Below are 17,182 nucleotides of genomic sequence, written 5' to 3' on the forward strand. Positions count from 1 at the left end.
AATTATAAAATCATCACGTTTAGAATATTCAAGCGAGACATAAACGAATAAACGAACAACTCTGATCCTCGAGAGAGAGAGAGAGAGAGAGAGAGAAGAAATTCATCCCATTTTCAATCGTTCCATAAAAAAAAAAAAAAACGAAAATTATGACATCTACGATATTTGACAACAATAAACAAGTCTCTGATCAAAAAAAAAAAAAAAATAATAATCAAACCTATTTATAAATGCACACACTCACTTCTCTTTTTCTTTTTTTACAAAATTCGCACGCTTTCCAAAGAAGATGGGGGGAGGGGGGGAAAGCACAAGGTTCGTTCTTGCGCGGCCAATAAAATTAGCCTCTAGTTCACAATAAACGCGCGGCAACGATATTTACGCCGCCTGTTAATTTAACGACAATACAGTCAATCAAGTGTCCCGTTCCCGCGCCATAAAGCCAAACGTATGTATGATAAAAAGGGAGCAGCAAACCGGGGGGATAGGGAGAGGGGGGCGGAAGGAACGGGGTTGGCCCTGGTCCAGCTATGCTTATTGCCGGAATTTTTCCACCCAACCCCTTCTAACTCCCCCCCTCCCCATCCTCCTACCTATATTTCTGTGTGTGTATTTGTATGTGCGTGTGTGTGCGTGCGTGCGTGCATTTCGCTCGAGAAAGTGGTCATTTTATCCCGTCTATCCGCCGCCGTTGCAATCCCCCTTCTCTCCGCAAAGGAAACTTTCCGCCCTCCCCCCCACTGTCCTCTTCTTGCTCCTCCTCCCCCCTCCCCCTCCGTTCAGAAGTCTTAACTCGGTTCGCCTCCTCCCCCCCCCCGACGTCGTACGTTTCCCCATCTCCTCCTCGTTCGGTTCCTCCTCCTATTCCTAATTGAATATACTTTCTTGTGTATACTTTCTTCCTCCTTTCCGCGATTTCGAGAGGGGTTGCAAGGGGTGCGGGATGCAGGGAGTGCAATTTTTTGTTAATTCTGCTCGATCGAGTTCGAATAGAAAAATTAGGATTAGAAACACGCGCGCGCTGCTTTCGCGAATTATTATTCTCGGATCTCGATTTATCTAATCGTTCTTTCTTTCTTTCTTTCTTTCTTTCTTCTTTTTTCTTTTGTCCGTTTTGAAAAGGAAGTTCGATCCCTGTTTCCGCGTCCGCCGATTTCGTGGGAGCAGGGACGGTTATCGTTTGATCGATGAGGGATGGAAAAGGGTGGAAAAAAGAGGGGAAGAGGGAGGGGGGAGAAAGAATCGAGAATGGAAAGAAAATAGAGAAAGGCAGAAATATATATATATATATAGAGAGAGAGGAAATGATCTATAGAACGCTGAGCAAAGTAGATCCCGATAACAAAGGACCGTGCGATAAGCCGACAGGATGAGATTGGAGAAAGAGAGAGAAAGAAAAAAAAAAGGAATCCCGAACCATTGGGAATTTGTTACTCGAGCCCGCGAGTAAGGTGAATTCGATTCAATTCTGGCAACCTTCTTGGTGAAACGTTACACGTTACGAATTTATTATTATCGTTGTTATTGTTGTTGTAGAGGGACGAAAGTATATACACGTGTAAGTATTTTCTCTCTCTCTCTCTCTCTCTCTCTCTCTCTTTTTAAAATGTACACCGTTAATAATAAATTTTTCGTACATATATATACATATATATTGAACATATTTCGACGTCTGTATACTTTATATTTTGTCACCAATATACAACTAACGTAAATCTATCTATCCGTTTCAACTTCGTTCAATCTTACCTTTCATTGTTTCAATAATATCCTTACTAACATTCTCGTCGAAATACGTTATCGTCCCAACGGATTTAATAACGGAACGATCGGGCAAGATTCCCCCACCCCGCTCTTCCCGTCGTAACGAACGAAGTTGGAAACGCCTTTATTAGAATACGCGTATCGTGCATTTTTACGGGAGGCGCGTTGATTCCGCATAGTTGGTAACCGGTGTCCTCGAACGGAGTTAATTTTAGTGGGCGCGTAGAAAAACGATATAAAAATACCGTGTGAAATCGCGGTTTCGCAAACGCGGCGGCGGACACGGGAGTGTGGGTGCGCGTGGCGGCGGGCAGGGAGGGGGTGAAGGGGTGCATCGTACCGTGACGCAATGGCGACCGATTGCACCGCGGACACTATTCCGAAAAGGAGACGAAATCGGGACGAGCCTCGACCTGTGATCCCACGCACGCCGTCAATTTCTCATCTGCCGAAAACACGATCGATTTTGAACACGAGACTTCGTGAAGCATATTTCAATTGGACATTTCCAATTGGAGACTGGAAACGAAAATTTCTTAACTCGTATAATTTCGAATAACGATGGCTTAGAATTTAATTTAACACAAAAGTGTTTCAAAAGTGTCTCGCACGTCTCTCGCAAGAAAAACTTTTAATCCCTTCGAATTCTTCGATTACACGCGCTTCGAATCTTTTCGAAATCGGAAACCTTCCAATTCCAGTTGATCTAACCATTGATCCGTTGTTACTAATTCCAAATCTAAAAAAAATCTTTATCAATCTCTCTCTCTCTCTCTGTTTCTCTTCCTCCTTCAACCTCGAATCTCAACTGACCACGGATAATAATAAATACCTAGATACGTACGTATCTAGCTACGTCTCTCTCGCATGACGTCGTTCACGTGTGCCATCGCTCGAGAAAAAAGGAAAGAAAGGAAGGAAGAAAGAAAGAAAGAGAAGGACGGAGAAGAAGTGCGAGCGGGAGAAAGAGAGAGACGGAGGAGAACCGGGTGACAGCGCCGTGCATCCACACTAAAAATAAGGACGAAACGTAGAGAGAGAAAGAAAGATAGAGAGAGAGAAAGAGAGAGAGTTTTGAAACTTACTGAAGCTAGCCGCTGGCTGAGCATGATCCGCGGCCGTGGCTGCGGACGGAGGGGTGTAGCTGCTGCAGTAGTACGGCGGGTGCTCTATTTTGATCGCGTTTATTTGAGGCTGCATGTCGCTGAGGTCATGCAGTATGGACGCTGAAACCAGACACACATTAGCGGTTACGGATCCTCGCGCGTTCGTACGTCATCCGTTTTTCTCCTCCTCGTCCGAGTCTGAGTTTGAGTCGTCGTCTTGGTCGTCGTCGTTTTCGTCCAATTGCGGTCTCGATTCCCCGAGGAAATCGCACTTCCGCGCGTTTTCCTCCTTCGAAAACCTCCCTCCCCCTATCCTTTCGAAAGGAAATTTTTTTTTCCTCGCGAATCTTTTTTACATAAGATACAAGAGTAGTAGATGGCACTTGATCGTGTAATCGATTTATCCCACGAGTTTTCTTATATTATATTCTTCGTCAGATTCTTCGCTCAGGTTTTCGAAATATTTTCGATTCACTTCGTGATATATATATATATATACGATTTAATTTCTTTTCCTTTCTTCGAAGAAATTAATTCCAAAACTTAATTAAAATCGCGCGAAATCAAATTTCTAGGATATCGAATCTAAAAAAAAAAAAAAAGAAAAAAAGGAAACGAGATAAAAGAAGCTAGATATTTGTTATAAACTCGCTCCACGAAACTACGATTTATCGTGCTCGCGATCGTACACCCGACCGAGGACAATCTCCCTTAATCCGTTCCAAGATCCACCGCCCGATCAAACCATTCCCCACGGACGATTTAATACCTCCAATTATCCGTCGATTCCTCTCTAAATCGTGTTGCCTGTCGCGAAGTCGCGCGTGGGGGACACAGAGATAGAGAGAGGGGGATAGAGAGAGAGAGAGATATCGGTTAATTAATCGTGGTGCCGGCCATTAGAATACGCTCCAGTTACACGTTGCGCTGAATCAGCGCCACCGTAAAATAATAGGATTCCAGTTTGTCGCAGTTGGCGACGCGTAAATATAGGGATCTCCCCGTTGGAACGACGGTCAACGACCAATTAGGTTGAGCTAGTGCCGTGGAATTTGCATCTTGTGTAAGCGATTCGGCCTCGTAATGCTCGCGAACCTCGACCCACCCCCTTTCGCCCACCGTTGAGATCCTTGCTGGAGAATATATATATATATATATACACATATATAGAAGGAAATCGTCGTTTCGAAAATTTTTCTTAATCTTTTTTTTGAATGATATAATTTTCTTTTCAACGAGTCAATGATGTATAAGTAATTCTGAAAAAAAGAGTGTATATATATATATACACGTAAAGTGTATATCGTGGGTAGTTTATTAGTGTACCACTTCTGATTCTTCTTTCGGTTGAAAATAAGGGAAACGAGGAAACATTTTCGAAGCCGAGTCGAGAGAGCAGCCCTCTTCTCAGCCTCGGAAATCCTCGAAAGAGGTTCTCCACGGCGAACAAAAGACTTTGCGCCACTTTTTTTCCAATTCCACGTTTCTCTCTCTCTCTCTCTCTTCCCGCGAATTTCTCTCGACCCTCTCTCTCCTCCTCCTCTCGATCATCGTTTCCCCATCAATCTCGATACCGCATCGAGGCCGAGGACCGCACGAGGAGGTTAAACGTCCGACAATGGCTCGCCCCTAACGAATTTTTTTTCCTTTTTTTCCCCAAAGTTCGCCAACTGGTTCTCTTCGTGGGAGGAGAGAGAGAGAAAGAGAAAGAGAGGGAAACGGTAGATTCGACCGGTGGAAAGGAGGGAAAAAAAAGACGAGATAAAAAGGAGGGAAAAAAAGGAGAAAGAATCAGTGTCCCGACGCCCGCGCGCGATTTTCCACCAATTTTTTTTTCCAACCCCTCGGATACGTCACTGGTTTTTTGTCAACAATGCGCCTGCACGTGCACGTGTGTATGGCTCGAATACTCGGGAGCAGAGGGAGAATGGTGGTAGGCCCGCAGGGGGGCAGTATTTTCCAGGCATTTTTCTCTCTCTCTCTCTCTCTCTCTCGCGCGCGCAGCGCGATGTGAGAGGCACGTACGGTGGATAAAGAAGAAAAAAAAAAAAAAAAGAAAAAGGGGCGCAATTTCCGCGGAGGTGGAGGCGTATGATGTGAAATAGAGAAGAATATCCTGTCGGTGGTGATGGTTGGAGACGTGCAAAGACGGGACGACGTAATAGAAACACGCCACCCCTTGGGGGAGAAGTGGGATTTCGGAATTTCGAAGATTGGGCGGGAATAAATATATAGAGAAGTAGATGGATTGGTAGAGTGAAGGAATAAGAAATGTTACGATTGGTACTTTCTTATTCATTACTGATCTCGTTCGAACATCTTCAAACTCTTCTCGATCGCGTTTCCACGATCTAAGATAATAAAATAAAATTGAAGATGAAGATTTCTCGTTCTGATTAAAACGAATTCTCGAATAAAACGTGTTTCCTGTCCGATATTTTCGATATCACGATCCAACATGATAAAATTGAAGATGAAGACTTCGTTCAAACATCTTCAAACTGACTCGATTAAAACGAATTCTCGAATAAAACGTATTTCCGATCCAACATGATAAAATTGAAGATGGACTAATCATATCTCCTGCATCCAACCTCTTAACCTTATCCTCCTTATCCTCGAAAGGCTTTATAAAGTAAAAATTCTCGTATTAAAACCACCGATGTTTCCTTGTGTTTCTTGGTTAGAAGAGAGTGGCATTAGAAAAAAAAAAGAAAGACGTTCGATCGAGTTGCAAAGATCGGCAGAAGGGAGAGCTGGCTCATCGGAGGGGGAGGGAAGGCAGAGGCGAGAGAAAGAGAGGCTCCGAGGCTCTCTCAGCAGCCTCTGAGGCCGTGAGCATTGTTCCCCGTCTATTAATACACCAGGTTGCATACTAATCTCCTGCAACGGTGACGCGAGGAGCGGCGGGTGGAACGGGGAGAGAGTGGCAAAAGGAGGAGGAGGAGGAGGAGGAGGAGGAAGAGTGGAAGAGTGCAGATGCATACGTCGAGGCGTTTCGAGGCTCGCGCCGCTTCTCAATACGCGTTCCCCTGCCCTATTATTCCATTTAGTGGCGGTGCACGCGTGCCACGATGCTCTCCCTTCGAAGCCCGAAATGAAAATGAATTTCGAAATGATTCACGAAAATCGGACCTTCCTCCCCCCTCTCTTTCGTCTTTCTTTACAAGAGAAAAGAAAGAAAGAAAGAAAGAAAGAAACACGATCTTCTTTACACGTTGCCTCGAAGCGCAAGGAGAAGGAGGAGAAGAATTTTGAAGATGTTTGAGATCGTTTGAGATCGTTTGAGAAAGTTTGAGAAGTCCTTTTCTCAATTCTTTTTCAAGGGGGCACGCTCCCCTTATTCACTGCTTGGAAGAGGGGAATTTTGAAATTGTTTGAGAATGTTTGACGAAGTTTGAACAAGCTCGGATCGATCGTTTACGCTCGTTTCACCTCTTCGGGTGAATGCCTTTCTCTTAAACGCATTCGAGACGAGAGATTTTCGACGAATGTTTCCGAAAAAAAATGTTTCAGCCTCCTTTCACAGTTTTCGCAGTCCTCTAGCGGTTCTTGGCCGCGCGGGATTATCGGTGACTAATAGAGAAAGAAACGAGGGGATTGGCAATATAACGGCTTCTGTATATGTTCGTGACGGAAATTGGCAGACAATGTCGGGCAATAACACTCGGTTTCACCTGTTCTATCGATGGGACGTGCTTGGAGAAGGTTGTTGGCAACCTTGACCTCTACTAACCCAACGCTCCCTCGCTCGCTCGCTTTTCTCCGCGTCCCTGTTTCTTTTTTTTTTCTTTTTCTTTTTTCTCTCTCCTTTCCTCGCCGGACGAAAATTCGGAAAAAACTTCTCCTTCCGCTCAAGACCGAGAAGGGAATAGGGATTCTAAATTTACGATTCCAAAAGTTCCGCTGCTCCCTCCTCATCCCCCCTCATCATTCACGTTTAAGGATTGGTAAATGTCTGTAACAAGTGGCAGCTCTAATAAGTCGCACGAGATCGCTCTTTCCCGGAGATCGGATTACACCGGCAGGCCGCCGCTCTCCGCCTTGTGCTAACGCGCAAACGCGTGCCAATCGTTCATCGGGTCCTTGATAGCGAAAGAGGAGTAGCGGTGAAGTGGTCCCAGGTATGCCGAAAGGATAACCGAGTCGAGTGGAATCGCGTTCCGATCCCTAATAATAACTCTCGTTCCCTCCAACGATAAACCGGCATCGATAAAACAACGTGCTCAAACGATCGTCGTCGATACATCGCGTTTTATCGCGGAGCGAGTTTTTCTCTTCCTACTTCATCATCGCGAGGATGCTTTCAAAAAGTTTCAAAAAGATATCGACTCTCGGTTGCGATTACCTTTCGAAAGCATCCGTTCACAAAATATTCTTCTCCATTCCTCTCTCAGAATCGATCGTTCTTTGATTATTAAATTTTTTTTTTTTTTTTTGGAAAGAGATTGAGGAGATTTTCGATATCTTAGAGAGAGTGAGAGAAAGAGAGAGAGAGAGAGAGAGAGAGATTTATATACAAGCGAAAAACCCGTCTTTTTTTTTTTAATACCATGCGTTGGATGATGAGAAAGAAGAGGATCGTTGTTGTTATTATTTATATCGTCGTACCTTTTGAAAGCATCCAAAGCTCCTTCGAGCTGAAGACACCTGTCGCTAGAATCGTGTCATTGCAGACAACACCGTTATATAGTTCGTGGTAGCCTGCACCTGGGAACAGAAGCCCAGAGAACGGCAATGAGGCGTTGCCTTTCGTCCCATTAAAAACGCGAGAATATTCGTGGAATGTGAACCGAATTAAAAATTCCAAACTTTTTTTTTTTAGATTGGAAACGGACGGATAGATAGACAGAAGACAGACAGATAAGATAATTTAAAGGGACATTCCCCCCCCTTTACCTTTTCGCCGCCTCTCTTCCTCCTTGCTCGCGTTGCAGATACCGTTTAGGACCTCTGTAACAATAGAACAGGATTCACAGATTAACTTCTTCTCCAAAATATTTCCTCTCTCTCCAATTTCCTTCCTCCTCCTCCTCCTTCAAAAACTCTATTTTCAATCTCGCCCGAATCGAAGAGAGAGAGAGAGAGAGAGAGAGAGAGAGAGAGAGAGAGAGAGAGAGAGAGGCCGATTCGGGATTCCCCCGAATCTGAAAATTGCCAGAACGAGAGAGTGAAGTATAATAATATATCCCCCCCTCCCCGTCGACAAATCCCATCTCACCTTCGCTGTCACACACGGTGTTTTATATCTTGCGGTAACTTACGCAAATCTCATTACGCAACATATCACAGAAATACACGAGAGCCCGGAACGTTCGTGTTCGACTTTTCGAAAGAGACAGAGACAGATAGAGAGAGCATGCACCTATGTTGCGCTTCACGTAAGAACGTTCGATGTGGTGGTGAAAAACGGGGGGAGAGAGAGAGAGAGAGAGAAAGAGAGAGAGAGAGAGAATGGATTCTTTCTGCGCGGATGGAAATTCGGAAAACTCGTTTCACAATCGTCGCGACACCCTCGATCAACGCCTGCTCGACAACGCCGAAAAACCGACAAACGACCGGTTATAAATAGACGGTTAACAAACATACGTACACTCCTCCGGTTATTTTTAATTGCGACTCAACCTTATATCGGTCCTCGCTTCACCGATCTCCTTTTTTTTCTTCTTTTCCTTTTCGCTCGCATCGTGCGAATATATAATTTAAAAAAAAAAAAAGAAAAACTTTCGCGCGACCGCGAAAAGGAGAGATTAAAATTCTACTCGTCGAGATTCATGCCCCTCCTTCCGATCGAACGAATTTCCAACATCCATATAGATTTTGTCATTTCGGGACGTCGTATATTTTTGGGTATAACGTTTTATATATATATATATATGTATATTTTGCAATGATATATTTCGCAACGAAGATAAGCGCGAATAGATCGAGAAAATTGGAGATCGATCGGTGGGGCAAAATTAGTCGAAGGATTCAAGGGTGAGCAGCAAATATTGGACCCGAGTATCGAATCGTGTTGTTTTCGTTTCGCTAGCGGAATTTATCCGCGTTGAATACGGCTGACAAGAAGACGCGTGATTTTAATGCGCTGTCTATTTCGGTTTAGCCGAACCGAGTCGCATTAAAATTTAGTGTATTTCTTCGAATCGAATTCGCTTCCGCTTCTTCCTCTCCTATAAATTTTTCGTCACGAAATTCGAGAGATTTTTTTTTTTTTTCTAATCGAAATCAGGATACGTTCGAATATTTCGTCCCTTATCCAAATCCATTAATGAAAAATAACTTGACTTTTGTCTTGATGGATAATTCGGGAATAAACATCTTATTCTCGTTCTTATATTTTCGACGATTCCTTAAAGTAAAGTAGTTAGTTAACGGGGCAACGAGATCGATTACGACACAACGTGGCGCAGAGGATACTTCAGAGTAGTGTAACAGCAAAATTAGTCGGGCAGTGGTCCGGTGGACAGGTGCGTGTGCGACGCAGAAATTTTAGCGGACACCGATGGATACGCTCGCTCTTGGAACAATAATAGAGAAACAGATCTGTTGACATCGTGTGATCCATGAATGCGCGACCGATTTCGCGACGAAACGCGGGAATTGCCTCAAGGACGACAATTTTACACGCTTTTCCGAGAATCTTCTTGAAAATTGTTCGTTACGAGTGGATAACATCCAATGAGATATTATGATCGAATTGTAAACTACGAGAAAGATTCGAAATCTGATCCGATCGAACGGGGATCGTTTTTCTTAATTTAACGATTGAATTGGAATTGGAAAATAAATAAATCACGCGAAACCATATATATATATATATATATATATATATATATATGTATGTATTAATATATATTTACGGATGTACAGTATTAATTATAATCGTGCAACATAAATAACTATAATCCCCCACTTAGAGTAGTCATACTATAAAAGACGAACTATCTAATCCACCTTTCCAAGAATTATTAAAAATAGCGGCAGAATTCGTCTCTGACGTCATAAACAAATTTCGTTTTCCTCTTTGAGACACCTTGGTAGTTCCATTCTTTCTTTATTTAAAAAAAATCATCCTTCTGCGATTCATTAATCATTTTCAAAGGTCAAATAAAAATATGCATGTTCCGTTGAAAAATTTCAAAACTCTTTTACTAGAGGGAAAAAAAAAATTAAAAAATCAATACAGGCTATCAGTTAATCACAGACGCGAAAATATTCAGGTATTCGCGTGGACACGAATGAAAATCAAACATTGTACAGTGAGTGAGTGAGTGAGTGAGTGAGTGAGTGAATAAGTGAGTGAGTGAGAAAGAGAGAGAGAGAGAGAGCTCGCAACAAGATGTCCGTCGACTATTTATTTATAGAGCGAGCACACATCGGCACGCATGGTCACATGCTCGCGTGCACGGCACACCGATTCGTGCACACTTGCGGAGATACGCGTGAAAACGCGCGGAGCGTACGGAGAGTACGCGTACTTGCCCGCGTTTCCCTTGGGAGTGGACGAAAAGTTCGTTTCGAGCGGCCGTTTATTTTGTACTCTGTTTATTTGTTAACGGGAACACCGCTTTCATTGTTTGCAGAAATAATACGATGAAAGTGGCGCGAGAGTGGTTAGGGGAAATAAATTTTGGAAAAGAACGATTTAACCCGTTGAAATTCGAATTTAAAAAATTTCGAAAAGTGATTTACAGAGATCGTATATCGCTTGTACGCTCGAATCGATTCGTTGTTAAAAATTTAACGTTTTTCGAAGAAATTCTTACGAGATCGAATAAAAGTTAAAACATAACCTCAAAAGTTTAATACCGAATACTTAAAAGTTCTAAATAGAAGGAAAGAAAGATAAAGAAAGGGAAAAATATAATGTAATTTTTAATACGACTAAATGTAATTAAATATATTAAGAGTTTAAGAACGAGGCGGAAGATATTCATTCCGGTTGATGCTTAGATTATCGAAGTCATACAGCGTGGATTTTCCTGCCGACTTTTCGATGCGGCCCGTCTAAAACGGACCTCGCCTCTGCCGCAGTGGCATCGCGAAAATGCGACGTGTCCGAGAACGACACGCGTCGAGGCACCTGTCCTCTCTCTAACACTTTCATAAGAGACGATGATACTTACGCAACCGACCGGCCGGGCGATATTTAGCTCTTAGGACGAATACGCAGTGTCTCGATTATATACGATTAACCTCTACTTTTCCTTCTTTAGCCTAAATTCGATTCTTTCCAAGATTCTTTCTCGAAAAAAATAAAAGTAACGATGATTGCATTCTAATAATTCTTTTTTCGAAAACGAAATACGAGAAAGATAATATTCGAAAGATAATTTTGTCTTCGGATTAAGATGGATTCCATCATTTTTGATATCTTAAAACCAATGAATAATGTTGAGAGCAAGAACGTAACCAAATCATTACCACCATCCAATATCGATAGTCCACCATAACCTCAACAAACACTTTCCATCCACTCTTATAATCGTTCCTTTTCTCAATTGTTAACAAATACTTTATAATAAAAAATCCACAGGATACAATTCAAATATTACGCATCTTTGATCCTACTCGTATCTCTTCGTGCGTCTACCCTTCTTCCCTTCTGTAATGTATCGTCTATTAGGTCAGTCGAAACGAACGGAGCAAGTGTCTACTTTTAGCATACGTCGACAAGGCGGATAATCCGAAAGGGTCCGAAGTAGCGAAGCCTTCGCTATCCACGCCACGCCTTGGCAGCCAGTAAGTTTATATTATTGTGGTATCGTGTATATTTACAGAGGGTTAGGAATTTTTATGATGTTGATCGTTCGTCGCCCGTGTACTGTCGATCGGCATTCTTCGATAGTTGTGCGCATGCGCGCTTCGAGCATGCTGATTCGACAATTAACTCTCATCCTATAAACGATATAATATATCGTTCTACGAGCGATACGATTCTTCTTTATTCGATACGATCGATATAATCGATTGCATCGCTATCATTTTATTCTTCAGTCTCTAGTTATTTTTTGCCGATGCATCTATATCGAATTATTACGTCGCTGATTGATGTCATTAGATTTATATTTTAGAACAGAGATCGAAATAGATTTCTTTTTTGAGAAAGAATATCTCAAGAATATAATAATAATAATAATAATAATACGAGATGTTTTTAAGTAAAACTCGGTGAAAATTCTTAGAATCGACATAAGGGATATTTACGACAAACAAGGATATAAATTTTTCGGATTTAAAGCTCGAGACCTTGAAGCTCGGAAAGTGGAACAACGGGAGGATAAAAAAGCGGAATACGAAATCTTTTCGAGTGAATTCACGAAAGTTGGAAAACTTTGAAATATGGCTGATTCCAAACGAACGAATCTTCGCGTAAAATGTGCCCGGGATCTCGAGACTGTCTCGACTATATTAATTGGGTCGCGAAGTTCGCAAAGCATCTCGTGGTGCTCGCAGCTTAGATGAGAATAAATAAACGCCGATTAAACTGATTTTTTCCGAACGAGTCGATTCACCAATTTCTCTCGAAATTTCCTGACTCGGTAAAGATTTATCGTCGAACGAGCTAATAAAAAAAAATAAAAGAAAAGAAGAAAAGAGAAATAAGATACTCTTTGGAAAGAGAGTCTCGAACGAATGATACTTCATTTATTTCATTCCATTTATTCGAGCGTTACATTTACTATTCGCATCCATTGTACTTTTCGTAAAATTCTGCAAAGACTTTTATGATAATCAACTTTGACATACGAATATGTAATATTTATTATGATTCCATGAAAATTTATGAACGCACAAGATAAATATAAATGAACGAATCGTAAATTCCTAAAATTGCACATGAACGTATATAGATAGAAATAATAGATTAAGCCTCTAGTTGCAAACATACCGCCAATCTCATTAATAGAACAAGCGAATCCAGAATCGACGATCGTGTACTTTTCAAGCAGTGATTAACCTTCGATAATAAACATTTTTCCAAATGGTAATTCATCAAACACGATCCCGTTTTATTTCCAACAGCAAATAAACTATTGCACGTCTAACCTAACCTCCAAATTTTCCGTATAAACCTCTAAATTCCCTATCCCTCCGAACAATATTCACACACAGAATCCAAAAATCAGCGAATATCCATATAATATAATTTCAGAGATTTCCATCGAACAGCTCGATCCTCTCTCCCCCGATCCTTTCCTTCTTCTCAATCTCGAACAATTCCAAAATTTCCACAACCTCCCCGATCGCTTCTCCAACGCCACCTGCGGTCAACGCAACGAAACGCGACTCGTCCCGAAACAAAGAAACGAAGAAAAGAACTAGGAATCGCGTGCACACGTGCACGTGGCCCGTTGATCGACGTGTTTCGATCGATCAGCTGGCAGGAGGGCCGGGGCTGGCGCCCGTCCGCGGTTCTTCTTTCATTCGGTTTCATCGAACTCACTGACTCAGTCTGAAAATACGTAATTTCCGTACGTACGTACGTACGCGCGCTGTCCTGGCAGAGGGGCCGCCGGTCTTCTCTCGCCCCGTGTGTGTGTCTCGCCACGCGCTCTCCTCTGTTTGGCTGTTCACCTCTCTCTCTCTCTCCTTCTTTCTCTCTATGCTTCTTTCTCGCAGGCTCTCGAACTCTTGTGTGGCTCAACAAACACACGGCTTGGCAGCCGGCTTTCTAATGTTTACACCCGTGGTTGACGCAAAAATTGGCCAGGCCTACCGCGCACCACCTACGAGAAAGAGAAAAAAACGCTCCGCTGCCAAGACATGGGGTAGGTTAGGCACTCTCCAGACCGTTCGTCGCCTACTTTGACCGCTCCTCTTCGTTCGCCGCCGATGCTGATCGTTTTTTCTTACGGAGGATACTGGATCTCCGTGAAAATTGATAGTAAAATTTGGAAATATTCATATAACATAAATACGTACGAGATTTCGTTGCGAAACGGATTGAACGATAATAAATCCTTTTCAACGACAAATAATTTAATTTCTGCGAAACTCGTTGATTCTTTAAAAATTGATTATCCGAGATTTCCACGAATATCTTTCTTTCTATATTCAATTTCTAAAATTTCTAACGAATCCCAACGCAATTTCTCGAACGCCTTTCCTCCCGCCTCGAAATTTTCCCTCTCTAATTCCATCTTCGCCCCAAGGCTAGATCCAGAGAATCCACGTAACGAGGGGTTAAACTCATTCGCGCTCATGGAGCGCGTGCGATCCGGGGATGCCTTGGACGTTGGACAAGGATGCTATTCTCGATGAAAAGTGATCCGCCAAAACGGATCACCGCTCTTCCACCGGAGTGTTGGCAGCGCCCTTGGAGATGTGGCAGGTTGGAGGATCGCGGGTGGGGAGGGAACGGGTGCGAGACCAGGGCCCCGGTGTTTGTATGGGGGGCCGGTGAAATTGGCAGAGCGTTCCAAGAAACTTTGAATCGAAGCCGAGTCGAGTGGACACTTTGAATGGACGGATGTGCGAGTGAATGAACGCGCCTCGCTCGATTCAGCCACCCGCCCCTCTCTCTCTCTCTCTCTCTCTTTCTCTCTGTCTCTCTGGGTCTGGTCGTGCACGAGATCAACGAGAGCCGAGCCAATACTTCCTGGTGGGACAGGAGAGGCGATGACGAGAGGTGATTGGTTGGGAGGATTGGTGTTCGAGGTTGAGGTCGAGGATTAGGGGGTTGTTATTAGGCGGCTTGGATTTGATTGGAGAGACCGGGATTTGTTTTTTTTTTTTGAGAAAATGCTTGTTCGAGGAATTTTATGGAGGAATGAAAATGAACTGATATCAGAAATTACATCGAAAGCCGTTAAATAAGAATCGAGGAGAAATTTTACTTGGAGTGAAAATATTTGAAGATTTTTGGAGGTAAAAATTTTAAAATATAGTAAAGATTCTTAGCTAGAACTTGTATCGCTACAGCTGTAATTTTTTCAGGAAAAATATTCAAAATTATTTCTTAAACGAAAATTGTGAGAATTCTACGTCAAGGAGGAGGGAAAACAGGTTGTCGAACCATTCGAATAGCTTTCGCCTCGCAGTTATTTGTCCGTTCAACGAGCAAATATCGACGGAACGGGACGAGGTTAAATTTTGACGAGAGTGTGAAGATAAAAGGTAAATTTGGGGAGAATAAATGGAACGGAACGGTCGTTATATATCCCTTACCGTGGCTGGTGATAAAATTGGCGAGGTAGAGATCGAGTTCCCGGACGGAGACGTTGATGTGATAGGGGTTGACGCAGAGGCCCGGCTGAGCGCATTCCGCAGTCTTCTCCAGCCGTTCCCCGTCCGTCGACTCCAACGGAATTGCCTTGAAGAGGATCACCATTACTAGGTCCAACCTCCATACCTGCGACATTACGACCCACCGTTATCATATCACCCACCCTCGCAATACTCAAATTTCCCCAACAAATTGTCTCGACAATCCCCCATTATTCCCTAACTTTTTAATTTTCTTTAATTGTACCGTTCGAAGGTCGTCGAGAAAAAATCAAAGATAATTTATAAAAATAATTAAAAATTTCCCCAACAAATTGCCTCCATGATTCTTTAATTTTTAAATTTTCTTTAATTGTACCGTTCGAAGAAAAAAATCAACGATAATTTATAAAAATAATTAAAAATTAAAAATTTCCAACAAATTGCCTCCATGATTCTTTAACTTTTTAATTTTCTTTAATTGTACCGTTCGAAGGTCGTCGAGAAAAAATCAACGATAATTTATAAAAATAATTAAAAATTAAAAATTTCCAACAAATTGCCTCCATGATTCTTTAATTTTTAAATTTTCTTTAATTGTACCGTTCGAAGATCGTCGAGAAAAAATCAAAGATTATTTATAAAAATTAAAAATTAAAAAATTAATTTATAAAAATATTCGTGGAGGATATTAATTTATTTAAAAACTTTTAATTTGAATTAGATTTGGAATTTGAAGGATATTACGATAGAATGTCAGAGAAATTAGGAAAGTAGACGTACCTTATCGGCTTGACGCAGGCAGTCGATACGGCGCATTTTACCCTTCTGATCAGGATTACTAAGGACGCACATGGCCGGCCTCTTCCCCGTTATGCTCAGCACGAAGTCCTCTCTGTACTCCTGCGTGATATCCTTTCGCAACTTGCCCAAAAGCCGCGAGGCCCATTTCTGTTTCACCTCCAGCTTCTCGTTCTGCAACAACGTTCAAAAATAGCTAATTCCTCTCCCCTAAAATACTCGAACACGATTTCTCTAAAAATCGTTCACAATGCGAAAGCAATTTATACGAATAATTTAGATACAATGTCTCGACAATCTCTTCCACAAAGGAGAGATAATAATATTTTGATTCTTCTTTCTCGAACGACAATTAAGCTCGGTGAAAAATAATTGATAATTTTTATCAATTACGTTATTATCGAGAGTTAGTTGTTCGTAGGCTCGGTGAAAAATAATTGGTAATTTTTCTCCATTACGTATCGAGAGTTAGTTGCTCGTAAGAGGTGGGAAAAAAGAAAGAGGTATGAAGAACGTGGTCGAAGAAATCATATCTACGGGACGGGGGAATGCGTATATCGATGGGTCGCGGCAGCTGTTGATCCGTTGAAAGTTCGGCCAGTTTACAAACTCCGCCCGATGGCTCGGGACCAAAGCAACGGTGACCTCAAACTATTCGTCGGAACGATATGCGGGATCACGTTCCCGTGTGTCCCCTTCCACATACACACCTCCCCCTCTACCGATATCTTGACCTTCCTCCAGACCAACCGTCCGCGACCCTGTGTATATACGGCGTCCTTGTCTTTCGTGGTTAATTTAACTTTAAATTAAATCGTTCTCCCTAGCGAATTTGTCATCCACGAATTTTTCTTCGACAAAATTTGTTAAAAAATTATTGCAAGCTTTCAACATCTCTGGGGCCAATCCTATCTCGTTATGAAATTAAAAAAACCAAGAAAGAAATTGCCTATAAAAAGATCATCTTATGTCGCTATATGAAAAATCCCCTATAAAAAGTTACTACTAATACGAGCATCGAGCATATCGAAAGATTCCTTTCTTATTTCGCTCGAAACGTAGTGCGGAATTCCTCCGCGGAACGCGCGCTTCTTCTCTCTCTCTCTCTCTCTCTCTATCTCCCTCTCGTTACATCGAATAAATAAATTCCATGCGGCGCGTACGCCTAGGGCAGGCTCGTTTTTCAGTCACCGTGGAAATCTTGGAGGCAAGTTGGCCGCCACGGGAGGCGGGCGAACGCTTGACGACCTGCCTCGGCCCCTCGGCTTCTCTTATTCACCTCACGGACGCGGCCCAGCGGT

General features: G+C 42.4%; 1 protein-coding gene across 22 annotated transcripts in view; it reads right to left on the minus strand.

Moving 5' to 3' along the window:
* The window catches only part of LOC107995749 (nuclear factor 1 X-type), a 73,220-nt gene that overhangs the window by 17,389 nt on the left and 38,649 nt on the right, over positions 1–17,182 (minus strand). For 7 of the 22 annotated variants that reach the window (XM_062082131.1, XM_062082125.1, XM_062082123.1 and 4 more), the window contains 5 exons: positions 15,864–16,055; positions 15,045–15,228; positions 7,770–7,823; positions 7,482–7,580; positions 2,850–2,990 (listed from right to left, as the gene is read on the minus strand). In XM_062082131.1, the coding sequence (XP_061938115.1) occupies positions 2,850–2,990; positions 7,482–7,580; positions 7,770–7,823; positions 15,045–15,228; positions 15,864–16,055 (670 nt within the window). The remainder of the gene's footprint in view (positions 1–2,849; positions 2,991–7,481; positions 7,581–7,769; positions 7,824–15,044; positions 15,229–15,863; positions 16,056–17,182) is intronic. The other 15 variants (XM_062082128.1, XM_062082136.1, XM_062082134.1 and 12 more) reach the window with 6 other exon arrangements.

The sequence above is a fragment of the Apis cerana genome, linkage group LG11 (genome assembly GCF_029169275.1).
Source record: "Apis cerana isolate GH-2021 linkage group LG11, AcerK_1.0, whole genome shotgun sequence".
In the NCBI taxonomy this organism is placed as follows: domain Eukaryota; kingdom Metazoa; phylum Arthropoda; class Insecta; order Hymenoptera; family Apidae; genus Apis; species Apis cerana.